The 19,381-nt window shown below is 51.8% G+C and overlaps 1 protein-coding gene across 1 annotated transcript; it reads right to left on the bottom strand.

Moving 5' to 3' along the window:
• Positions 1–3,685: 3,685 nt before the first annotated feature.
• Positions 3,686–19,155, bottom strand: SLC2A10 (solute carrier family 2 member 10). Its single transcript, XM_032419619.1, has 5 exons — positions 19,083–19,155; positions 9,904–11,181; positions 9,115–9,237; positions 7,225–7,360; positions 3,686–5,147 (listed from the first exon to the last, which is right to left on the bottom strand). The coding sequence occupies exons 1-5, from the start codon at positions 19,102–19,104 to the stop codon at positions 5,069–5,071; spliced, it is 1,638 nt and encodes a 545-aa protein (XP_032275510.1). The 5' UTR covers positions 19,105–19,155; the 3' UTR covers positions 3,686–5,068.
• Between the last annotated feature and the right edge of the window lie 226 nt (positions 19,156–19,381).

Raw genomic sequence — 19,381 nt, forward strand, 5'->3', positions numbered from 1 at the left:
GGAAGTTTCCAAAGGAATTTTTATATATTAAAGTAGATTTACAGGATCCTGGAGGGTTGGGCTAAGATTGCCTCTTGCCCTTTGCAAAGTATTAACACTGAGGCAGCTGAGTTTCTAGAGGAATGTCAGCCTGCCTGTTCCAAGGACTTGTCGGTGGGCTGTAAGTAGTAAGGAAATTTAATAATTTTTCTTTTACCTTTGTTTCCCACATCAAATATGTTGCATCACATCATTTCTCTTCCAAGCCAGACAAAGAAAAGGTCTTAGGTTGGTGCTATTTTGTCGTGAATGCCTCTCTCACACTTGCTAAGCTCCCTTTTACATCACAGAGGAGGCCTTAAGGTCAGTGCCCTCAGTAGATAAGAGTATTTAGTCAGAGTTGAGTGAAATCTTGTTGCTTTCATAGTATTTTTATGATTTCTTATTTCTGTAATTGATACTCATTTTCTATAGTCACCAACTTCACCAACAAGAAGTATTTTATAGCATTAAGTCAGATCATGTCAATCCACTGTTCAAAATCCTCCAGTGGCTTCCCAGTGCATTTAGAAAAATTGGGGGCGTCTGGCTGGCTCAGTCAGCAGAGCATGAGACTCTTGATCTTGGGGTTGTGAATTTGAGCCCCACATTAGGTGGAGAGATTATTTAAAAATAAAATGAAAGAAAGAAAGAAAGAAGAGAAAGAAGGAAAGAAGGAAGGAAAGAAGGAAAGAAGGAAGGAACGGTCTGAAATGCGTTCTATGGTCGGGAAGGTCTTCATGATCCAACCCCTGCTGACTTCTTCCTCTTCCTCTACCATCGCTCTACCTTCGCTCACTCCTTGAGGTCCCTCCAATATGAGAAGCTTAGTCTTGCCTCAGGGCCTTTGTACATGCTGGGCCATCTGCCTGGGATGCTCGTCCCCCAGATCTTTCTTTCTTTCTTTTTAAAGATTTATTTATTTTAGAGAGATCATGACCTGAGCCGAAACCAAGAGTCAGTTGCTTAACCGACTGAGCCATCCAACCCCCACCCCCCCCGGATCTTTCCATGGCTCACTCTAGTCCTTCATGCAGGTCTCTGTTCAGATGCCACCACCTCAAAGAGGCTGTCTCTGACTCTCCTAGCTAAAACAGTATGCAAGCATCCCCGTCCACCCTTTACCTCTTCTTAGTGCTCCTCACTACCTGACATGCGTCCATCCATCCATCTACTTTTCCTTCCTCCCTCCTCCCTTCCTTCTTCCTTCTCTCTCTCTCTCATTTCTTATTTCTCATGTAACTCCCCCCACCAGAATGTGGGCTCTGTGAGGATAGGTCCTTGTCTTGTTCACTCCTGTGCCCCCAGGGTCTAGAACAGTGCCTCGCACACAGTAGAATTCAGTAAGTTTACATATGATTGGGAAAATAAATTAGTAAAATTTCCTCTTAAAATACATTTAAGTTGAAAAGCAAATCACTTTATTGTTTTTAAAGATTTTATGTATTTATTTGTCAGAGAGAGAGAGCGCGCGCACAAGCAGGGGGAATAGCAGGCTGAGAGAGAAGCAGGCTCCCGCTGAGCAAGGAGCCTAACACGGGACTCGATCCCAGGACGCTGGGATTATGACCCAAGCCGAAGGCAAACGCTTAACTGACTGAGCCACCCAGATGTCCTGAAAAGCAAATCACTTTAAAGAAAAGCATTCAGTAAGTAGTCTGGGTAATGCCGTTCGGCAGATGATAGGAAGGTATTCCATGATTGACACACATGTGAAAAGGCTACACAAGATGCTGGGGTTTCGGAAATGCTTTCCTGAAGTGATTCTGAGATTATCTGGGAGAAAGAGAAGAGCTTCCCACCACCCGCCCTGCAGATCATGGAACAGACCCTGTGTCTTTTCTGGTTAGTGCTGAAGACTGCTGAGCACCTAGTAGGTATCGCACATTTTTAGATTTCTTTGATGCCGCCCCCCACCCATTATGAATGGCCACCTGGTTCTTGCCCTCTCCATCCTCCTCACCCAGAGCCAGATGCTCCTGGAGGCTGCTGGGACTGAACCATTGGTGAGCACCAACGGGCCCAGCTTGGAACTAGTGATTGATATATGTCATCTCTAAATGATTAATAGCATCATCCCTGATACACAGATGAGCCATTACCCAAGTCCCACACCTAATGGTGCCAGTTCTATATGTTTGCCATATGAACCATTTCTTCCCTCCATGATGCCTTCCTCCGTGTTCAATAACACCCCCTCCAACTTACTCAATTCACGATGCTTGGCTACTCAATATTCTTGGCATTGATTTCCAAAGCCATGGCTCTTTACAGAGATTAAGCTGAGAGCCTCAAGAATCCAGAGAAGAGGAGTATCTCAGAGGGAAAGCTTTCAAGAGCTGAGGCACAAACGGAAGGTCATGATTTAGCCACAGGCGTGTTCTGTTGAGCTTAAAAGCTATTTTTCACTTAAGAACCAATTGCCGCTATTAATAAATCAGGAAATTTTGCACCAAGGTCTGAATTTCTGGATTTTCTTGAAAATACAGATGGTCAGGCCACGGATGGGCCCATGTTCCTACATGGCAGGCACCAGCTGGAATTGGGCAGCTTCCCCTTTTAGAGAGGGCCTGTGTTTGCCCGTGTCCACAGACCTCACTCCTCCCTGCTGTCTTACCACAGGGCCCCCATCATTTACATTCCCTGCCTGACCGCTGAGTTTATGATCCTGACCAATCTAAGACTAGTAAGAATTCTCTAGGCTGACAGGAAAGGGGAATTGAGAGAGGCCTGGGGGTCTCTGTAGACAGATTTGGATCTGAAGGCACCATAAGGACAGATAAAAGGAGTGGTGTGCTGGGCAACGTTGAACCACTGTTCTCCAGGAGAACAAGTGTGTGTGTGTGTGTATAGATTTTATGTGTTTATTACACAAAATTTAAAAATTTATTAATTTATAAATTTACAAATTTATAAATAATAACACACTGTTGTAAATATTCTTTATAAATTCTATATAAGCCAATTCATTCTCGCAGATGGATTTTGTTTTTTTTTGCCAAATTCTTGTATCCAAAACCAACTATCACTGCAATTTCGCCACGACTTGACAAAATCAGACTAGGAATAAATGCTGGACAACAATCCGACTCAGCAAAAGATCCCATCCTGTCTCTGCAGAGCGAGGGAAGTTTCGACATGAACGTGGGTTGAAATTTTTGTTGACGTTAATGAGTCAGACAAAGTAAAACAAGGAAGATGTAGGTCAGAACACCTTCATTGATGATGTGGGCAACTTGTTTGTTGCATTGGGTAATAGCGTTCAAAAGTGAAAGAATATTCCCTCAATTTTTCGTGCCACTCACCATGTCTCAGCTACAGACATGACAGACACACTCGCAAGGTTAATTTGCATTATTAACATTTTATCCATCACATTCTTAAGGCTGGAGCATCAAGGAAACAATAAGTCAAGCCCTGCCTTGTAGTGTTCCCCCATCCCTGTGCTGCCAAGTCACCCCCATGGGCATGACGCCTTGTACGCAGAATCAGGATCTCCCGTGTCTCTCATAAGACACACTATATGCCAAGTAGCCTCAAGAGCACAGATGATAGTGAAATGTAGCAAAATAAGGAAGTGAGGAGGTTTTAGTATTTATTACTTTTGCTTTTAATATAATTTATTGAAATATTCAATAATTTAATATCTTTAAAAGGCTGTGTTTAACAACCAGTTGGCAAAAGTCCCGAAAACTTCACAATGGGCTCTCACAAGGTAGTAGGAGGGGCCTCCCGCACACCACTGGGTACAAGGGAAGCATCTAGAACAGGAGGAGAGAAGATGAGAGGCCAGAGTCCTGGGGCCTTGCAGCAGGCACAGATGACGAAGTGTTGTCCCACACCAGCTCCCTGGGTCTGCTTTAGCTCTTCATTTTCCTCAGCATCCAGCAACTCACTCTTGCCAGGCCCTTCCTCTGGTGACTTCTGGCCTGAGCTCCTTGCTCAGTCTCCATCTGACTCACCCGTCGGGGGCTGACCCTTAACAATGTCCCAAAGATGGGGACCTGGGTAACTGAGGGTGAGCAGAAACCTCCCCCTCAGGCCCTGACTAGCTGAATGGGACCAGCTGAAGACCCTCCTGCAGGAAGACAGGGGTTAAGTACATCCCCAGGCGCCTAATCATCCCCATTCTGCAGATGTGGGAACTGAGGCTAGTGAAAGCTGTTAGTCACAAGGTTGTTGACAAGGTCAACAGCGGCCAGGAGACAGGCAACACCAGCAGTCGGGCTTGTCGGCCTCCAAACCCACCTCCGTTCTGCAAAGCTCTCCTGCACCACTTGGAAACAGCACCTGGAGCTGGCTGCATGCACCGTGGCTGCTCTTGGATTTTAATGCCCGCGATTCTGGAATTCTATTTACTATTCCCCTAATTAAAACTGGCATCCCCTGAAGAGATGGCCAGCTACTTGAGAGCAGGGCCCGTGCTGAATATGCGCTGTATTAGCAGCACTTAGAATTCCAGCTCATTGACATCGGAAGTGATCTTAAGAACTCCTTGGTCCAGGTCGCCAATTGTACATATGGGGAAAACTGAGGCCTATGGCCATACAGACACCAGAGAAGCAAGGCTGGAACTCAAGCATCTTCTCCACCAGTCTGAGTTGCTGGTGAATGACATAAGCAGGCTTCCCCTCACCAGAAAGTCCCAGCCAGATGAGAAAAGAGAGCAGAGAATATAGTATCCTCATCTAGGATTGGGAGTGATGCCAGAGAAGACTTCCTTCCAGGGCTGGTACCCTAGATGTTCTTTGAGAAAGCAACAGACTCCATGAGATGTTGTCATTGTAAGTACTGCAGGGACGTGCAGAGACAATGGGGAAACTGAGGCAAGAAGGCAGATCCTCAGGGCACCTCAGAGCCTGAGATTCAAAATGAAGACTTTTGGGTTCTCAAACTTTCTCCTCTTTCACCTGGGCCCGAAAGACCTCTCCTGGAGCAGGGATGACTTACGGGACCTCCGAGACCTTGTGCTGCAGGGGCCAGGCAAGCAGGAAGCTGGAGACTGTCGGCTAAAGCCATGGTTCCAGCATCTTCCAGGCAGATGGACTCCTCAGGAGGTGGCAGAGACCTCGATGCGGGTGTACGGGATGCTGGTGGAGCTCTGCCTGTGGCCAAAGCTCAGGGCGAACCTGTCAAGCAGAGAGTGAGTGGGGGAGGGGGGTCTCTGTGGCTCTCTGTCTCTGTGGTCTCTGATGTCAGAGTCTATATGACTATAGACACTGAAGTGATGACTGCCAGACCCTGGCAAAGCCCCCTAACTTTCTGTCTCCTCCTAAAGTCATGGCAGACTCAGCTTCCTTGCCCTACAGGCTGGCCCAGGCCCCACCATGCGACCCCGAGTCCCCAGATCCAGCTTGACACTCCCCTTGGCTGCAATTACATCCTGCTTTACCCCAAAGCTGGCTTCTACCTGCTTCTCTGCCTCCTTAGCGCCTCATCCCAGAGGAGGGGTTCTGGAATATTCTCCCAAGAAAGCCAGGATGGCAGAGATTCCAGGTGGCTCCTAGTATCTGTATCCCCCCTAAGCCTAGTAACAGTGCCCTTTTAATTCTTAGCTGGGCACATGGCTCCCCAGGAGAAAGCCCGTTTCTCAGCGCCCCCGCATGTAGGTATACCCAGGTTTTGTCCGAAGGATGCGGGTGGGAATGACTCGTGCATCTTTCAGGCTGTGTCTCCCCTCCCCGCCTCCCTTCTCGCAGGCCCCTGGTGGCTCACCGGCATAGGCCATGTGGGAAAAGTAATTATCGAAGAGACGGCAGAGCAACTAGAGAAGGAGCGTGGGACCCTGGATGACCTCTCGAAGCACAGCTGCCACCCCAGCCCTGGTCCCCCTACATCCGGACTATTCTGAGCAGCCAGATCTATTTCCTAACCAACAGGGTTGGGCCAAAGGGGCCTGCGGAGGGGTCAGCCAACACACTGGGAGTGCTCCGCGGGCAGAGCACCCTCTGGGGTTGAGTGGAGCAGGTGGAAGGCTTTTACACTGGACCAGTTCTGCGTCCCTTCAGGGGCTGTGTTGGGCTGGGACTTGGCAGGCAGCTGCAGGAGGCGAGTTCCGACTCCCTCTTAGAATGATTTATTTTTTTAGTCCTTTAGGGCCTCCCAGGAATAGAATGGGCAGTCAGGTGCTGATGATTCCCTTTACTACAAGAAGTAACCAGGGGCATTTGCCAAGGATATGTAGGATGATAGTGTTTTTACGTCCTTTCTGCTGCTCCTATTCCTCTCTTCTCTTATTTGAATGGCACAAGGCCCCACGATGCTAAGATTCTCCACTCCTCTCTATGATCTGAAGACCTTACATGATTGAGCTCCTACCAGCTTGGCTGATCTGATCTTCTACCCCTCCTGCCACGCTCCCTCCCTCTATTCCAGCCACACTGGCTTCCTTGTGGTTCCTTGCATATGCCGGATACACTCCCAACCTCAGGGCCTTTGCACCTGTTGTTCCCTTTACCTGGAATGCTCCTCTCCCTCATCTTTACATGGCTGTCTCCTTCTCACGAACTTAAATTGCACCTCCTTAGAGAGGCCTCCTCTCTCTAACTACCCACTCTAATTTAGCCACAACCCCCGCCCCTCTGTCCCCCGCTCTGCCAGTCAGGCCTTCTCAACATACTTCACTCTGTTTCATTTTCTTCAGACACATATAACTAGCCAAAATGCTCTTGTGGCTGCATTTGTTGGCTTGTTTATTTTCTGTCCCCCTTCTCCACTAGGATGGAAGCTCCGTGAGGACAAGGACCTTGCCCATCTTACTCGGCCACGTTTCCTAAGGCCCAGGCGTGGCCTGGCACATAGTAGGGACTTAATAAACACCTGCTGAATGAGTAGATTAAGCCCACAGTTCTGTGTGTGTGACTTTAAAAGGCCACAGTTATACTATTTTCTCTAAGCTTCCATGACTCTAAGATTCTGCTGCTCTGACCTCATGTGATTCCATAACTGCACGGTTTTAAAATTCCCATGAGCTGGGCCTTAAAGTCAAATGAAACTCTGCTGTCGGAAGACACAAACAACTCCAGGAAAACAGCTCCTGTACGAAGACAAGACAAAACCGATGGTGTCCAGGCATTAAGGGAATCAGGAGGAGGAGGAAAACTCTCTCTTGCAAAGGGAAAGTACGCAGAGTAAATCCTGAACTGATCTGCTCAGGATTTGATGTGAGTCCTTCCTGAGGCCCAGCTTAGCCCTGTGTCCACTTACCGTCTCTTCTGGAACTGCTGGTCTATCTCTGCCAAGGACTGGCCTTTTGTTTCAGGGACAAATGCATAGATGAAGCCCAGGCCGAGGACAGCCGTCAGCCCGTAGAGCAGGAAGGTCCAGGACAAGCCGATGGTGCCTGGGAACAGGAGGGCGGGAGCGTGGGCAGGGGCGCTGCACATCAGTTCACTCAAAAGCACATTCTCCAGATGTTTGATGTGCAGAACTAAAACAACAAGCTGTCAGGTAAGTGCCTTAAAGCAGGAGCCGGACTGGTTATCCCAGAGGCAGGCAAAGGGCCGGGGCCCAGACCCGCAAACACAGACTTGGGCATCAGGTTGGTATGGGAAAGCCCACTCACCCACATCTAAAACACTCACCAGAGGAGTGAGGTCATAATCTGAAAACATGAATGGAGAGGAAATGGCATTCACTTCCGCAGCAAAGTAGTTGCAGGACACAGCCTTGGCCAAGCCCAGCCCCAAAACAAAAAACATCCTCCGAAATTCTACAAACTGGTTATTGGGTGAATGAATCGAGCATCCAGGGAATGGAGTTTCAGCCCATGTAGCCTGTGGCTGACTCCCAGACCACTCCCCAGCCCTCGCCTCTTCCCGGAGCCTTGGATGAGGGCCAGGGTCTCAGGGCCAGCAACCAGGACCCCTGGGATGACCCTGGTTCCTTTGAAGTCCGTCAGCCCAGGACAGAGAAAGGAGACAGTGAGGGAAGGGCTTTGTGGAGGCAGAAGCCCAGATAACCTTCCAGAGCCATGGCCATTCTCACCTCTAGAGGTCATGACCTCTGAGCATCCTCCCCTGACCAGCTGGGCCTCCACTTAATCCTCACACAAGGGGGGGTGGGAGGGGTGGGGTGGGTGGGGGAGGCTGGAGACAGGCACAGTGGACATGCTCTTCTACCAGCCTTTCCCAGGGGCTGTGCCTTTGAGGAGGAAATGCTTGGCTGCAGAAAATAGGAAAATAACTGAGCCTTAAGAACTGTGCCCTGGGGCTCACAGGGAGGGAGCCCCTCCCACCTTGGCTCCTTGGGCCAGGAGCATCTCAGCAACTCAGAGACTGTTTCCGGTGTTCTGGGCCCAGATCATTCCCACCGCACCCCACCATGGCTCAAATGGGGTTCGAATGCCAGGTAGGAAGAGAGAGTGTCACCCAAACTAGATATGAGAAAACCTTCCTGCCAGCAGGTGGGCATGAGCCTGTTGGAGCCGGTTTAGAATAAAAAAGGTGGCCACTCGGGTACCTGCTGGTCTCAGAGGTGGGGGTGTAGACCTGCTATCGGGCCTGGAGAATTTAACATTCTGCACAGAGTTTTATTTACAGAATAGTTCTTCGGCTACAAGACGAAATTTTCAAAAACTCCCCTGCTTTAATGTGAGGGCCTTTGGGCTGCAATGAAGAAAATGGCCCCACACTCAGGCCTCCAGACTCCCCCATCCCCCCACCGGTAGTTTGTCCCCTCCCCTACCACACCAATCAGAGCCAGCTTCCAGATGGAGGCTCTTCCCCTCCTTCAGCCTCACCTCCCGGGCCCACTCATTGATGGGAGCCTGGAATTATCAGGGGTAGAAGCCTCGAAGGTCATGTCTTCTCTTGTCTTTGTCTGCTGGCCTCTCCTCCCCCCTTTGCTGATACTAGCACCCCACTTTTCCTTTAAGGAACCATCCCCCCCACCTCTGTACACATGGTTGGGTGAAGCTGTCCCCCACCCACCCTGACTTCAGGGGCTGGTATATGCCCCAGGCCTGGGCATCAGAATCTTGCAGCCTTCCAGCCGGGGATGGACAGGCAATTTTGCTGAGCCAACAAGAGCCCACCCCAGGCAACTGTTCCTGGATCTAGAAGGAACTGGACCATGGAATTAGGTCAGAGAACTCACCGATGAGGTGGAGGAAGGAGAGGCTGACAAGGAGGTTGCTGGCCCAGTTGAAGCTGTTGCAGAAGGCGAAGGCTCTGCCTCGGATCTCCACGGGATAGATCTCGCTGAGGACAAGCCAGGTCACTAGGACAGGAAAGCAGGGAGAACTCACGGGCTGGGGTGGGAACTGGGGCCTGGCACCCATGGTCCAGCGGACAGCCCCCCAACAATGTGACTCAAGCAGAATCTCAGGCCCCTGACACCCAGTCCTCCCACTGCCTCCCCCACACTGCTGCAAGAACCCTTTTCTTCCTTTCTTTCTCTTTTTCTCTTTAAGGTTTTATTTATTTATTTGACAGAGAGAGAGAGCACAAGCAGGGGGAGTGGCAGGCAGAGGGAGAGGGAGAAGCAGACTCGCCGCTGAGCAGGGAGCTCGATGCGGGGCTCGATCCCAGGACCCTGGGATCATGACCTGAGCCGAAGGCAGGCACCTAACCGACTGAGCCACCCAGGTGCCCCAAGAATCCCTTTCGAGTAAACCCTTTAAGTGATCTATCCAGGGGCAAATTCAGGTTTAAGAGGCCGGAAGCTTAAATAATTTGGGGCCCTTTATAAGAAAAAAAACTACAAACAGAAAATTAGAAGGAGTGCCCGCAAGTGGGCAAGGAGCCGTAAAGCGTAAGCTTCATTGGCTTTGCGGTCAGGCCCCCTCTAGTGTCCTTCTGAGACCCTGACTGACAGGGTCCCCACCCTTTCCGCTGGGTGGGGTAGAGGGGCTGCTGAGTTTCCTGCCAGAGAACTCCCACCTACCTGGTCCAAACCCAAAGGAGAAGGCGCTCACAAAGACCATCATGCAGACCAGCGCGGTCCAGTGCAGCAGGGCGAGCTCGGGGGCAGAACGGGGCGCAGGGGCGGCGGTGCCTAAGGCCGGCAGGCGAGGGGCTGTGCGGTTCCCAGCTCTGGGATGAGGCTTGATTTTCGTAGAGGTTGGGGGGACTGGCTTCCCTTGGTTCTCACTGGTCGCTGGCAGTGGAAGTGGACTTACGACGGCCCCTGGCAGGCTCGAGTCTCCAGGGAGGCCTGCCGGCCTGCTGGCATTGGGCAGGGCCAGGCAACTTGGGCCGGAGTCCATGGGCGCGGCGAAGCTGACGAGCCCGATGCCGCTGACCGACAGGGCCATGAGGGCACAGCCAGCCAGTAACAGGGCCCTGCGGCCCGCTCGGTCCACCAGCCCCAGGGCCGTCAGGGTGGACACCACCTTCACGGCGCCAAGTCCCACAGAGGCCAGCACAGCTGAGGAGCCCCCACGGAAGCCGACTGAGTGGAATATGGTAGAAGCATAGCACAGCACGTTGGGCTGCCCCGTTAGCTGCTGGAAAATCACCAGCCCCAGCCCCACCATGGTCCGGCCTCGCATGTTATCCCGGGCCCTGAAGAGGTCCAGAAGGGAGTATCTTGGCCTCCCCAGCTTGGTGGCCTCACCTCCCTGGAGAGGAATGAGGTCCTTGCGGGCTGCAGCCTCAGTGGTCCCGGCAGGGAGACAGAAGAGGCTGAGGGACTGCAGAAGAGCAGGTGCTGCGGCCCAGCCGAACATATGCCGCCATCCCCCCGGGGAACCAGCCAATGCGTAGTTGAGTGCATAGGAGAGCAGGATGCCCAGGGTGATGCCAGCCTCATAGAGGGACACCAGCACGCCCCGCTGCCGGGGCCCCACCAGCTCTGACACATAAATACAGCAGGCCATGGAGGAGAGGGAGATGGCAAAGCCAGCCACCAAGCGGCCCAGGACAAGCCAGGCCAGGGAGCCAGCCAGGCTGAGGCTCAGGCTGCCTGCCAGAAGCACCACATTGCTGCCAAGGATGGCTTGTTTCCTGCCATACTGGTCGATGAGGACGCCCCCCACCAGGGAGGCAAGGAGAGCCCCCAGGAGCAGGCTGCCCACCAGGAGCTCCTGCTCCAAGCAGGAAAGCCCGAAGTCAAGCTGCAGGGGCAGCAGGGCACCTGATACGACTGCCAGTTCATATCCGAAGGTCAGGCCACCCAGCAAAGACACAGAGGCACACAGGGGCAGGAGCAGTTGGGGACGGCCTGGAAAACAAAAGTGACAAGAGCAGAGTTCAGGATGGCTCCTCGCCAGAGCATCCATCCATGAACTTCCCCTCCATCTGCCAACCCCTCATCTATCCATCCAGCTACTCCATCTATTCACCTGTCCATTCATCCACCTGTCCATTCATCCACCCATCCTCTCATTTATTGATCTATCCATCTTTCATCCATCCATCCACTCCTTCCTTCAACCACCCACCCCTCCATCCATCTACTGTCATTCATCTATCTATCCATTTACTGATCCATCCATCCATCCATCCATCAATCCATTCATCTACCCATCCACTTCTTCCTTCATCCCTCCATCCATCCACTTCATTCATTCACCCACCCACTCCATCCATTCATTCACTCACCCATCTACTCATGCATGCTTTCATGCATCCATCCATTCATCCATCATCCAGCCATCCACCTCATTCTTCTTCCATCTCTCCTTCATCCGTCCATCCATCCATCCATCCATCCACTCCATCCACTTATCCAGCCATCCATCTACCCATGCACGCATTCATGCATCCAACCATCATTTGTCATCCATCTATCCATCCATTTACTCCATCTATTCACCCATCTATTTATTAATCAATCCATCCATCCCTTCATCATCCCCTCCTCCATCCATCCATTTGCTCCATCTACCACATATTCATCCATCTATTTGTCCATTATATACTCTTTAATTCACCATCCATCTGTTTATTGATGCATCTACCCACAAATACATCCAATCTTTGATTCCATCCCTTATGTACCCATTCACACACTTCCTCATCCATCCATGCATCCACCCCTCCAATCATTCAAAAACCTATTTATTCGGCATCTACAACATGCCAAACGGTGTTCTTGGGGCTGGCAATACAGTGGTGCTGTCAAGCACCTGATATTCTAGTAGAGAAAGGCAGACAATAAATAAATCTATATATATAACTTTAGGTGGTGAAAGATGTCATTTAAAAAAGCCAGGAAAGTGGACTGAAAATGATGGAGGAGTTCTATGTTAAATAGGGTAGTCAGTTAAGGCCTCTCAAAGAGGGAAGATTTGAGCAGAGATCTGAATTAAGTGAGGGTGAAAGCCATGTAAAATCTGGGAGAAGAACATTCTAGATGGAGGGAACAGCAAAAACAGAGGCCCTGAGGCAAGACAGTTTTTGGTATGTTTGAACAACAACCATTAATATTAATAGCTAGCGCTTATATGACATTTATTAAGTGCCAGGCCCGGTTTTAAGAACTTCACACACACTTACTCATTTAATTCTATTTTTTTAAGATTTTATTTATTTGTCAGAGAGAGAGAGAGAGAGAGAGAGCGCGCAAGTAGGGGGAGCGGCAGGCAGAGGGAGAAGCAGGCTCCCCGCTGAGCAGGGAGCCCGATGCGGGGCTCGATCCCAGGACCCTGGGATCATGACCTGAGCCGAAGGCAGACGCTTAACGACTGAGCCACCCAGGCATCCCTACTCATTTCATTCTTACAACAACCCTATAACATAGTATTTTTTAGCATCATCCTCCAAGGCTCAGAGAAGTTAAGAAACTTTCTCATGGTCACACAGCAAGTGGGTGGCTGATGCAGCAAGAGCGTTCAGGCTGTTTATCATTGCGTGTTCAGCAAGGAGGCCAGGATGGCTGGAGCCACCTCCACCTGAGGAGATAATGAGGCAGAAGTAGGCAGGGGCCAGGTCACGCGGAACTTTTTAGGTCATGAAGAGAATAATGAATTTCATTCTCAGTGGATGGAGGCAAGTCTTGGAAGGCTTGAGCTGGGCAGAGAGAGTAGTCATCAGCACATGTGCCTCCTGGGCACTTAAAATGGGGCTCATGTGATTAAGGAACTGAATTTTAAAATCGTATTTAATTTTAATTAATTAATTAAAACGCAGTTACAGGTTACTCTTAATTCTTAATTCACATGCTTACACTTAGATATTTCTAGAAGCATCTAGATTAATCTAGCAGTATCTATCTCACCCACACCCACCCTGGACCTGACAAGAACATTCATAATACTACAGTCAGACTCACTGAGTGTGTCTCAACCAGGCACTGCTTTGAGCACTTTAAGTGCAATAACACATTTAACTTAATATAACTTCATGTGGTGGGCTTTTGAATTATTTATGAATGAACAAACTGACCATCAGAGGTGAAGTGACTTGTCTAAGGTCAAAAGTAGTAAGCAGCTGAGCCTAGATTCAAAGCCGGGCCGTCTGGCGCCACAATCCACACCCTTAACCACCTTAATTACCAAACCTTGGCATATTATGATTTTGCGCTGTTCTCTCCTACCTCTACCTCTCCCCATCTCTGTTAGGCAATTTTTGTGCAGGGGGAGGAGTTTCATGGGTGGAAGGCTCGGCGCCCATTTCTGCTCACCCTTATCCCTCCCACCCTGCCCCCTGGGAAATCACCTCCTCTGTTTCCCTGGTTGGCCCCGTGCTTCTTGTTCATGACCATCAACGAGCACCCTAGGAAGATGATGGTACCCGGGTCCTGTCCTGTCTTCACCTCCCTTTGCCCCATCTCCCTCAGTTCCTGGAGCTTGCTGCCAGAAAGGAAGTTTCCTCCAGGCCATGTGAGGCAATCAAGTGAAAACAGAATTTGTTTGCCATTTCCTCAGTTCCTCTGGAGCTGAAAGGGAACCCAGCCAAGGGGCTCAGAGGCCAAGTTGACTGTCCACAGGTCCCGCTGGAAAATGTATCGGGGCAGATTTGGGTCACGGTGGTTAAGAGCAGAAGAGCGAGAATAATAGTGAAATAAAATAGTAATAATAACAGGTGTCATTTATGGAGCAGCTCCCCTACGTAAAGACATTAGTCTCTCAACTCATCTTCACAATAACCCCTAGGTGGTACAGCCGCAGTTATCCCCATTTTAGAGATTAAGTCTCAGAGTGTTCACACAGCTGGGAAGCAACCGGATCAGGACTCACTGATCCATCTGACTCCCAAACCCATATACTTAGGAGCTTTGCGGAACGGACTTCAAGCAAGAAGGACCATCAAAGATAGGTGGCGTGTGAGAGAGAGCAGGGGTGCAGGGCCAGGGGTGGAGGGGAGATACAGACACATTAGCTCTCGGGAAAACCCAGTCACAAAGCAGAGTGAACCAACAGTGCCCCAAGGAAGGATGAAGGGCAGCCCCCAAGGAGTCAGGGTCATTAGAAACACGAGGGAAGCACATTCCCTTCCTTAAGCTTTCCTGGCTTCCGTGGCCTCTGCTCTGTAAGTCCTAACCCTTCGCCTGCCATCCCAGGCCCTACCTGAGCTGGTGGCCCTGGCCCAACTCCTCAGTCACTTGCCCTCCCTGACTCTGTCCCCACCTCCCCTCCTGCCTCCCCAAGCCCCGCAAACACTTGTTCTCTGCACACATTTCCATGCTCCTCTGCCCCTGGCTGCACCGCTTGTGTCCCCACAGGCCCACTCATCCTCCTCAGTCCCAGCGCGCGGGCACCTCCCCGAAGGACCTTGAGTTGTAGGTCTCTGTTCTTTGGCATCCCCCGCCCTCTTCTGGGGCACTGCCCTTCCCCGTGCTTTGTCTCTCGGTCTCCTGGTTTGGATACAAATGACCGCGGCCACCTCCACCCCCACTGCCTAGCTCCAGGGCCGAGTCCATGACCCAGATCTGACAACCAGCAGGTTCCCAGGCCCTGGGCAGCGATGAAAGCCATGTGGCTGACCCTGGGCCGGTGTGTTGGCTCACTGAAGGCGCTAAGCTGGTAGTTTACCTGCCTGGAGCCGCTGGGGGCCAGCTTCCCCCTTGGGGGGGTCCCTGAGAACACTGCCTGAGCCCCAGCTCCTGAATCCATGGACTTCTCAGTGACTAAGGAATATCTTTTTTTCTTTTCTTTCTACTTTTTCTCTTGTCTCTTCCCTCCCCTCCCCTTCCCACCCCTTCCCTCCTCTCCCCTCCTCTTCTCTTCTCTTTTTTTTTGCTTAAGGTAATTCATGGGAGGCCCTGGCTAATTCTTGTACATCTTCCTCCACTTTCCAAGCCACACTTTTCACTTCCCACCAACTCTCCATTCCCCCTTCACTTTTTTTTTTTTTTTTAAGATTTTATTTATTTATTTGACAGAGAGAGACACAGCGAGAGAGGGGAACACAAGCAGAGGGAGTGGGAGAGGGAGAAGCAGGCTCCCCGCGGAGCAGGGAGCCCGATGTGGGGCTCGATCCCAGGACCCTGGGATCATGACCTGAGCCGAAGGCAGACGCTTAACGACTGAGCCACCCAGGCGCCCCCATTCCCCCTTCACTTGCTGACACCATCTCAAGTTTGTTGCTGTGTCTTCCTTATTAAACGGGGCAGGGCAGCGTTAGAGACTTCCTGTCTGTGCCTCCTGAACCCCAGCCCTGTCCTGACGCCCCAGAGGGGCTCAATGAGGTTTCTGCCAAATGAACCCAGGACTGCGTTGGGGACTAGGGAGGTGTCTGCACGTGTAATTGCAGAGGCCGCATCAGATACCTTTGAACCTAGCAGACTGCTACATGACAGCCCCAGGGGTCCTGTGGAAGCCTGAGTCATTCTGCTCAGAGCCCTTGGGGTTCCCACTTCAGTCTGAAAAGAGCCAAAGTCCTTACAGTGGCCTTCAAGGCTCTGCAGAATCTGCCTGCGTTCGTTCGTTCTCTCTCTCTCTCTCTGCTCTGCCATGCCAGTTTCCTTGCTGTTCCTCCTCATTCCTGTGTGACTCAACTCAAGACCTTTTACCAGCTGTCACCTCTGCCAGAAGAGCCCTCCCCCTCCATTCCTTCCCTCTTTCCCTCTGGTCTTGGCTCAAACATCACCTTCTCCTGAGGCTTTCCCGGGCCCTCTACTTAAAAGTGCAACCTCCCCCATCACACCCAGCACTTCTAATGCCCTTGTTTTCCTCCAAGGTACTTCTCACCATCTGAAAGAACTATATGTCTTAGATATTTATTGTTCTCTCCAACCAGAATGTTGACCCCAAAAGGACAGGAATTGTTTGTTTGTCCTTAGCTGTCTCCCTGATGCTGAGGACACTTCCTGGCGCTCAGTAAATGTTGAATAAACAGAAGGTTGAATGAAGGGACTCTGGGGGCTTAGGGAATCCAGACAGGAATGGTCTTGGCTCTTGAGGGAGAGGTCTCTTTGGAGAGGTCTAGGGCCTGGAAGGGGCCAAACTCCACAGGAAGTAGAGTAAATCCTGGCCCCCAAAGTAGGGCCCAGCCTAGGTTTGGGAACTGCTCCCCCTTTCTATTAAGTATCTGTCTAGGGGCGCCTGGGTGGCTCAGTCAGTTAAATGTCTGACTCCCGGTTTCGGCTCAAGTCATGATCTCAGGGTTGTGAGATCGAGCCCCACAACAGGCTCTGGGCTGAGTGCGGAGCCTGCTTAAGATTCTCTCTCTCCCTCTCCCTCCATCCCTTGGCCTTCCCCGCACACCAGGCACACACACTCTCTCTCTCCCTTCCTCCCTCCCTCTCTAAACAAAACAAAACAAAATGATAGGTTATATGTGAAGCTGTCTCACACTGGAGAAAATCCCTTCGTCCTCTAAGCCCCTCACTGTGGAGGACAGAGCTTCCCAGGGAGAGAATTGGGGAGCAGGGGAAGGGGGAAAAGTCAGGTTTCGGGTGGATGTATCACCAGCTGCAAGTCCCAGGGAGCCTCTTGTTGGTGACACAAGAACAGCATCTCCACCAGAGGTCACAATGCATTGGGACCCTCCCCCACCAGGGATCCGCCACAGCTCTCCCTCAAGTTCCAGGGAGAAGCCTGAGTGACACTGAACTATGCAACTATCCTCACCCAGAGGGCTGGTTTCCAAACGTCCCAACACAGCTAATATGGAGCACTCACCACAGCCAGCCGTACCTCCTCTTCTGGAAGCCCTAGCTGCACCAGCTGACTCAATCCCTACAGCAAACCTATGACCCAGGCACGGCTGTCATTCCCATTTTACAGATGAAGTAACTGAGGCACAGAGAGGTGAAGACATTGCCCAAGGTGACAGTTTGTAAGTGACAGAGCAGAGACTGGACTGACTCCAGAGTCCCAACACTGGGTGTGGTAAAAAAGAAAAGCTCACATGAAGGGACCATTTACCACGTGCAGGTGGTGAGCTGAGCCCTCTTCGTTCATTTTCTCACGTCATTCTCATAGCTGCCTTGTGATAAGTGCCTTTGATGGGGGTCATTTCATAGATGAAGAAGCTGAGGGTCGGAGAAGTAGACTAGATGATGCACCCGGAAGTGGGAGGATGCGGGCTGGAATCCAGGTCTATACCCAGGGCCCAAGCCTGGGAAAGCAGCCTGGGATGGTGGGGAGGACAGAGCCCTCCCTCCCCCGCTTCCACCCAGCCCCATCTCTGTCCTCCTGAGATGCTCAGTCAAGAGCTGTTGAATTAACTTAGGAGGCAGCAAAGGGATCGGAAAGGCAGGTGCGAGGGACCAGGGTCAAGCTGAGTGTCCTTGGGAGGACCTCTGTGGGCCTGTGTTTCCCTCAGGCTCCGGGGCAGCGTGCCTTGAGGGTTAAGAGCATAGACTCCGGAGTCAGACCTGGAGTTGGTGACCAGTTGTGCCATGACTGTGCGTGAGAGGCTGGGTGGTACAGTGGTTAGGAATGCAGGCTGGAGCCAGAGTGCTGGGGTTCTAGCCCAGCTTTTCTAATTCATAGCTGTGTGACCTTAGGCAGCTCATTAACCTCTCTGAGCTTCCCCATCTACAAATGCGGAAAATAGTAATATCTACCTCTATGCCTGCCTACCTTGTAGCCACTGTTAGCTATTACGATTCTCCACAGCATAATCCAGAGGGAGTTTTAAAACACAATTCAGGTCACGTCCCACCCCAGCTTAAACCTCTTCTCCAGCTTCCCATGTCATTTGGAATAAAACCTAAACTTCTCGCCATGGCCTACAAAGTTCTACAGTCTAGCCCCTGCCTAACTCTCTGACCTCCCTCCCCATCTTTTCCCCTTGCCCACTGTGCTCCAGCCACACTGGCCTGACACCAACCCACTGGTGCCTCATGGCCTTTGCACGTGCTATCCCTGCCCCCCCTCCCCCTTGTAGCTCTTTTTCCAGATCTTAGCACACCCACTCCTTCTGAGTGGTATCTCCGCTCCAGGGCCTCCTACCCTGCGAGGCCTTCAGTACCTACCTACCTAAAGAAGCCACTTCCCTCAGCATTTCACACCACCTCATTTTTTGTGTTCCATAGCATCTTATCACTCTTGGAGATTATTTTATTCATTTACTCCTTTCCAGCTTCTCAACTGGAATGTCAGCTCCATGGAAGAGAGGATTGTTGTCTGCTTTGCTCACGGCTGAGTCCCCAGCCCCTGCCACACAGTACAGGGATGAATGACTGAAGGACTGAGTGAGGCTCTGGATCCAGAGAGAGAAATGGAAATCCCAGTTCCCTGTAGCAACAAAGCAATTCCCTATTCTCCTCCCGCCCCCACCTCTCCCAGTTCTGGATTCTAATCTCCGGTCTCCTCTCATGGAATACCTCCGAAGCGAAGGTTTTGTCTGTGTTGTTCATGGCAGCCTCCTGAGGCCTCCTGAACAGAAGTGTTCAGCAAAGGGATTCACCGAGTTGCTCCTTTCGGAGCCTCCATTTCTTTATCTGCCGAGTAGGAGGCGTTTACCTCGCGCGGGGAGGTGTAAGGCTTGAAGCGGTCAGGACACGGCCTGCCCCGAGTTCGCGCTCAGGATCGAGTAAAGAGGGAAAGAGCACTCGCGGCTCACTTTTTTCTGGGCAGAAAGGAGCAGGGAAGGAAGTGCGCTCGCGTCCCCTCCCAGCGCCCAGCCAGGGCCTGCTGTCCCCACCCGACTGGGTCGTAGGGGGGCGCGGGGCGCGCGCGGCTGGGGTCGCAGGGGCTCCCCCGCGGGCAGCGCCCGATCTCCACTCACCCATGGCGAGCACGACTCCCATGCGGGCTGGGGGCGCTCGGGCCGGCGCGCATCCCCCGCCGGAGTCCCCGCCTCGGCCGCCCGACAAACTTTCCGGCCCGCCTCCCGCCTCCGGCCCTCCTCCCAGCCCGCCTGCCCGCAGCGCCGGCCGCCACGTCGGCCAGCCCTGGCCCCCCCTGTGCCTGGAGGCGGGACCGAGGGGCGCCAGGGACCGCCCGGGGCCTGGATGCGGGTCCCCACCCACTCTCCTCCTCGTGGCCCCCCGCCCACTGTCATCCCTGTTGTGGGGGACCCCCACA

This window comes from Phoca vitulina, unplaced genomic scaffold (genome assembly GCF_004348235.1).
Source record: "Phoca vitulina isolate PV1807 unplaced genomic scaffold, GSC_HSeal_1.0 scaffold22, whole genome shotgun sequence".
NCBI classification, from domain to species: Eukaryota; Metazoa; Chordata; class Mammalia; order Carnivora; family Phocidae; genus Phoca; species Phoca vitulina.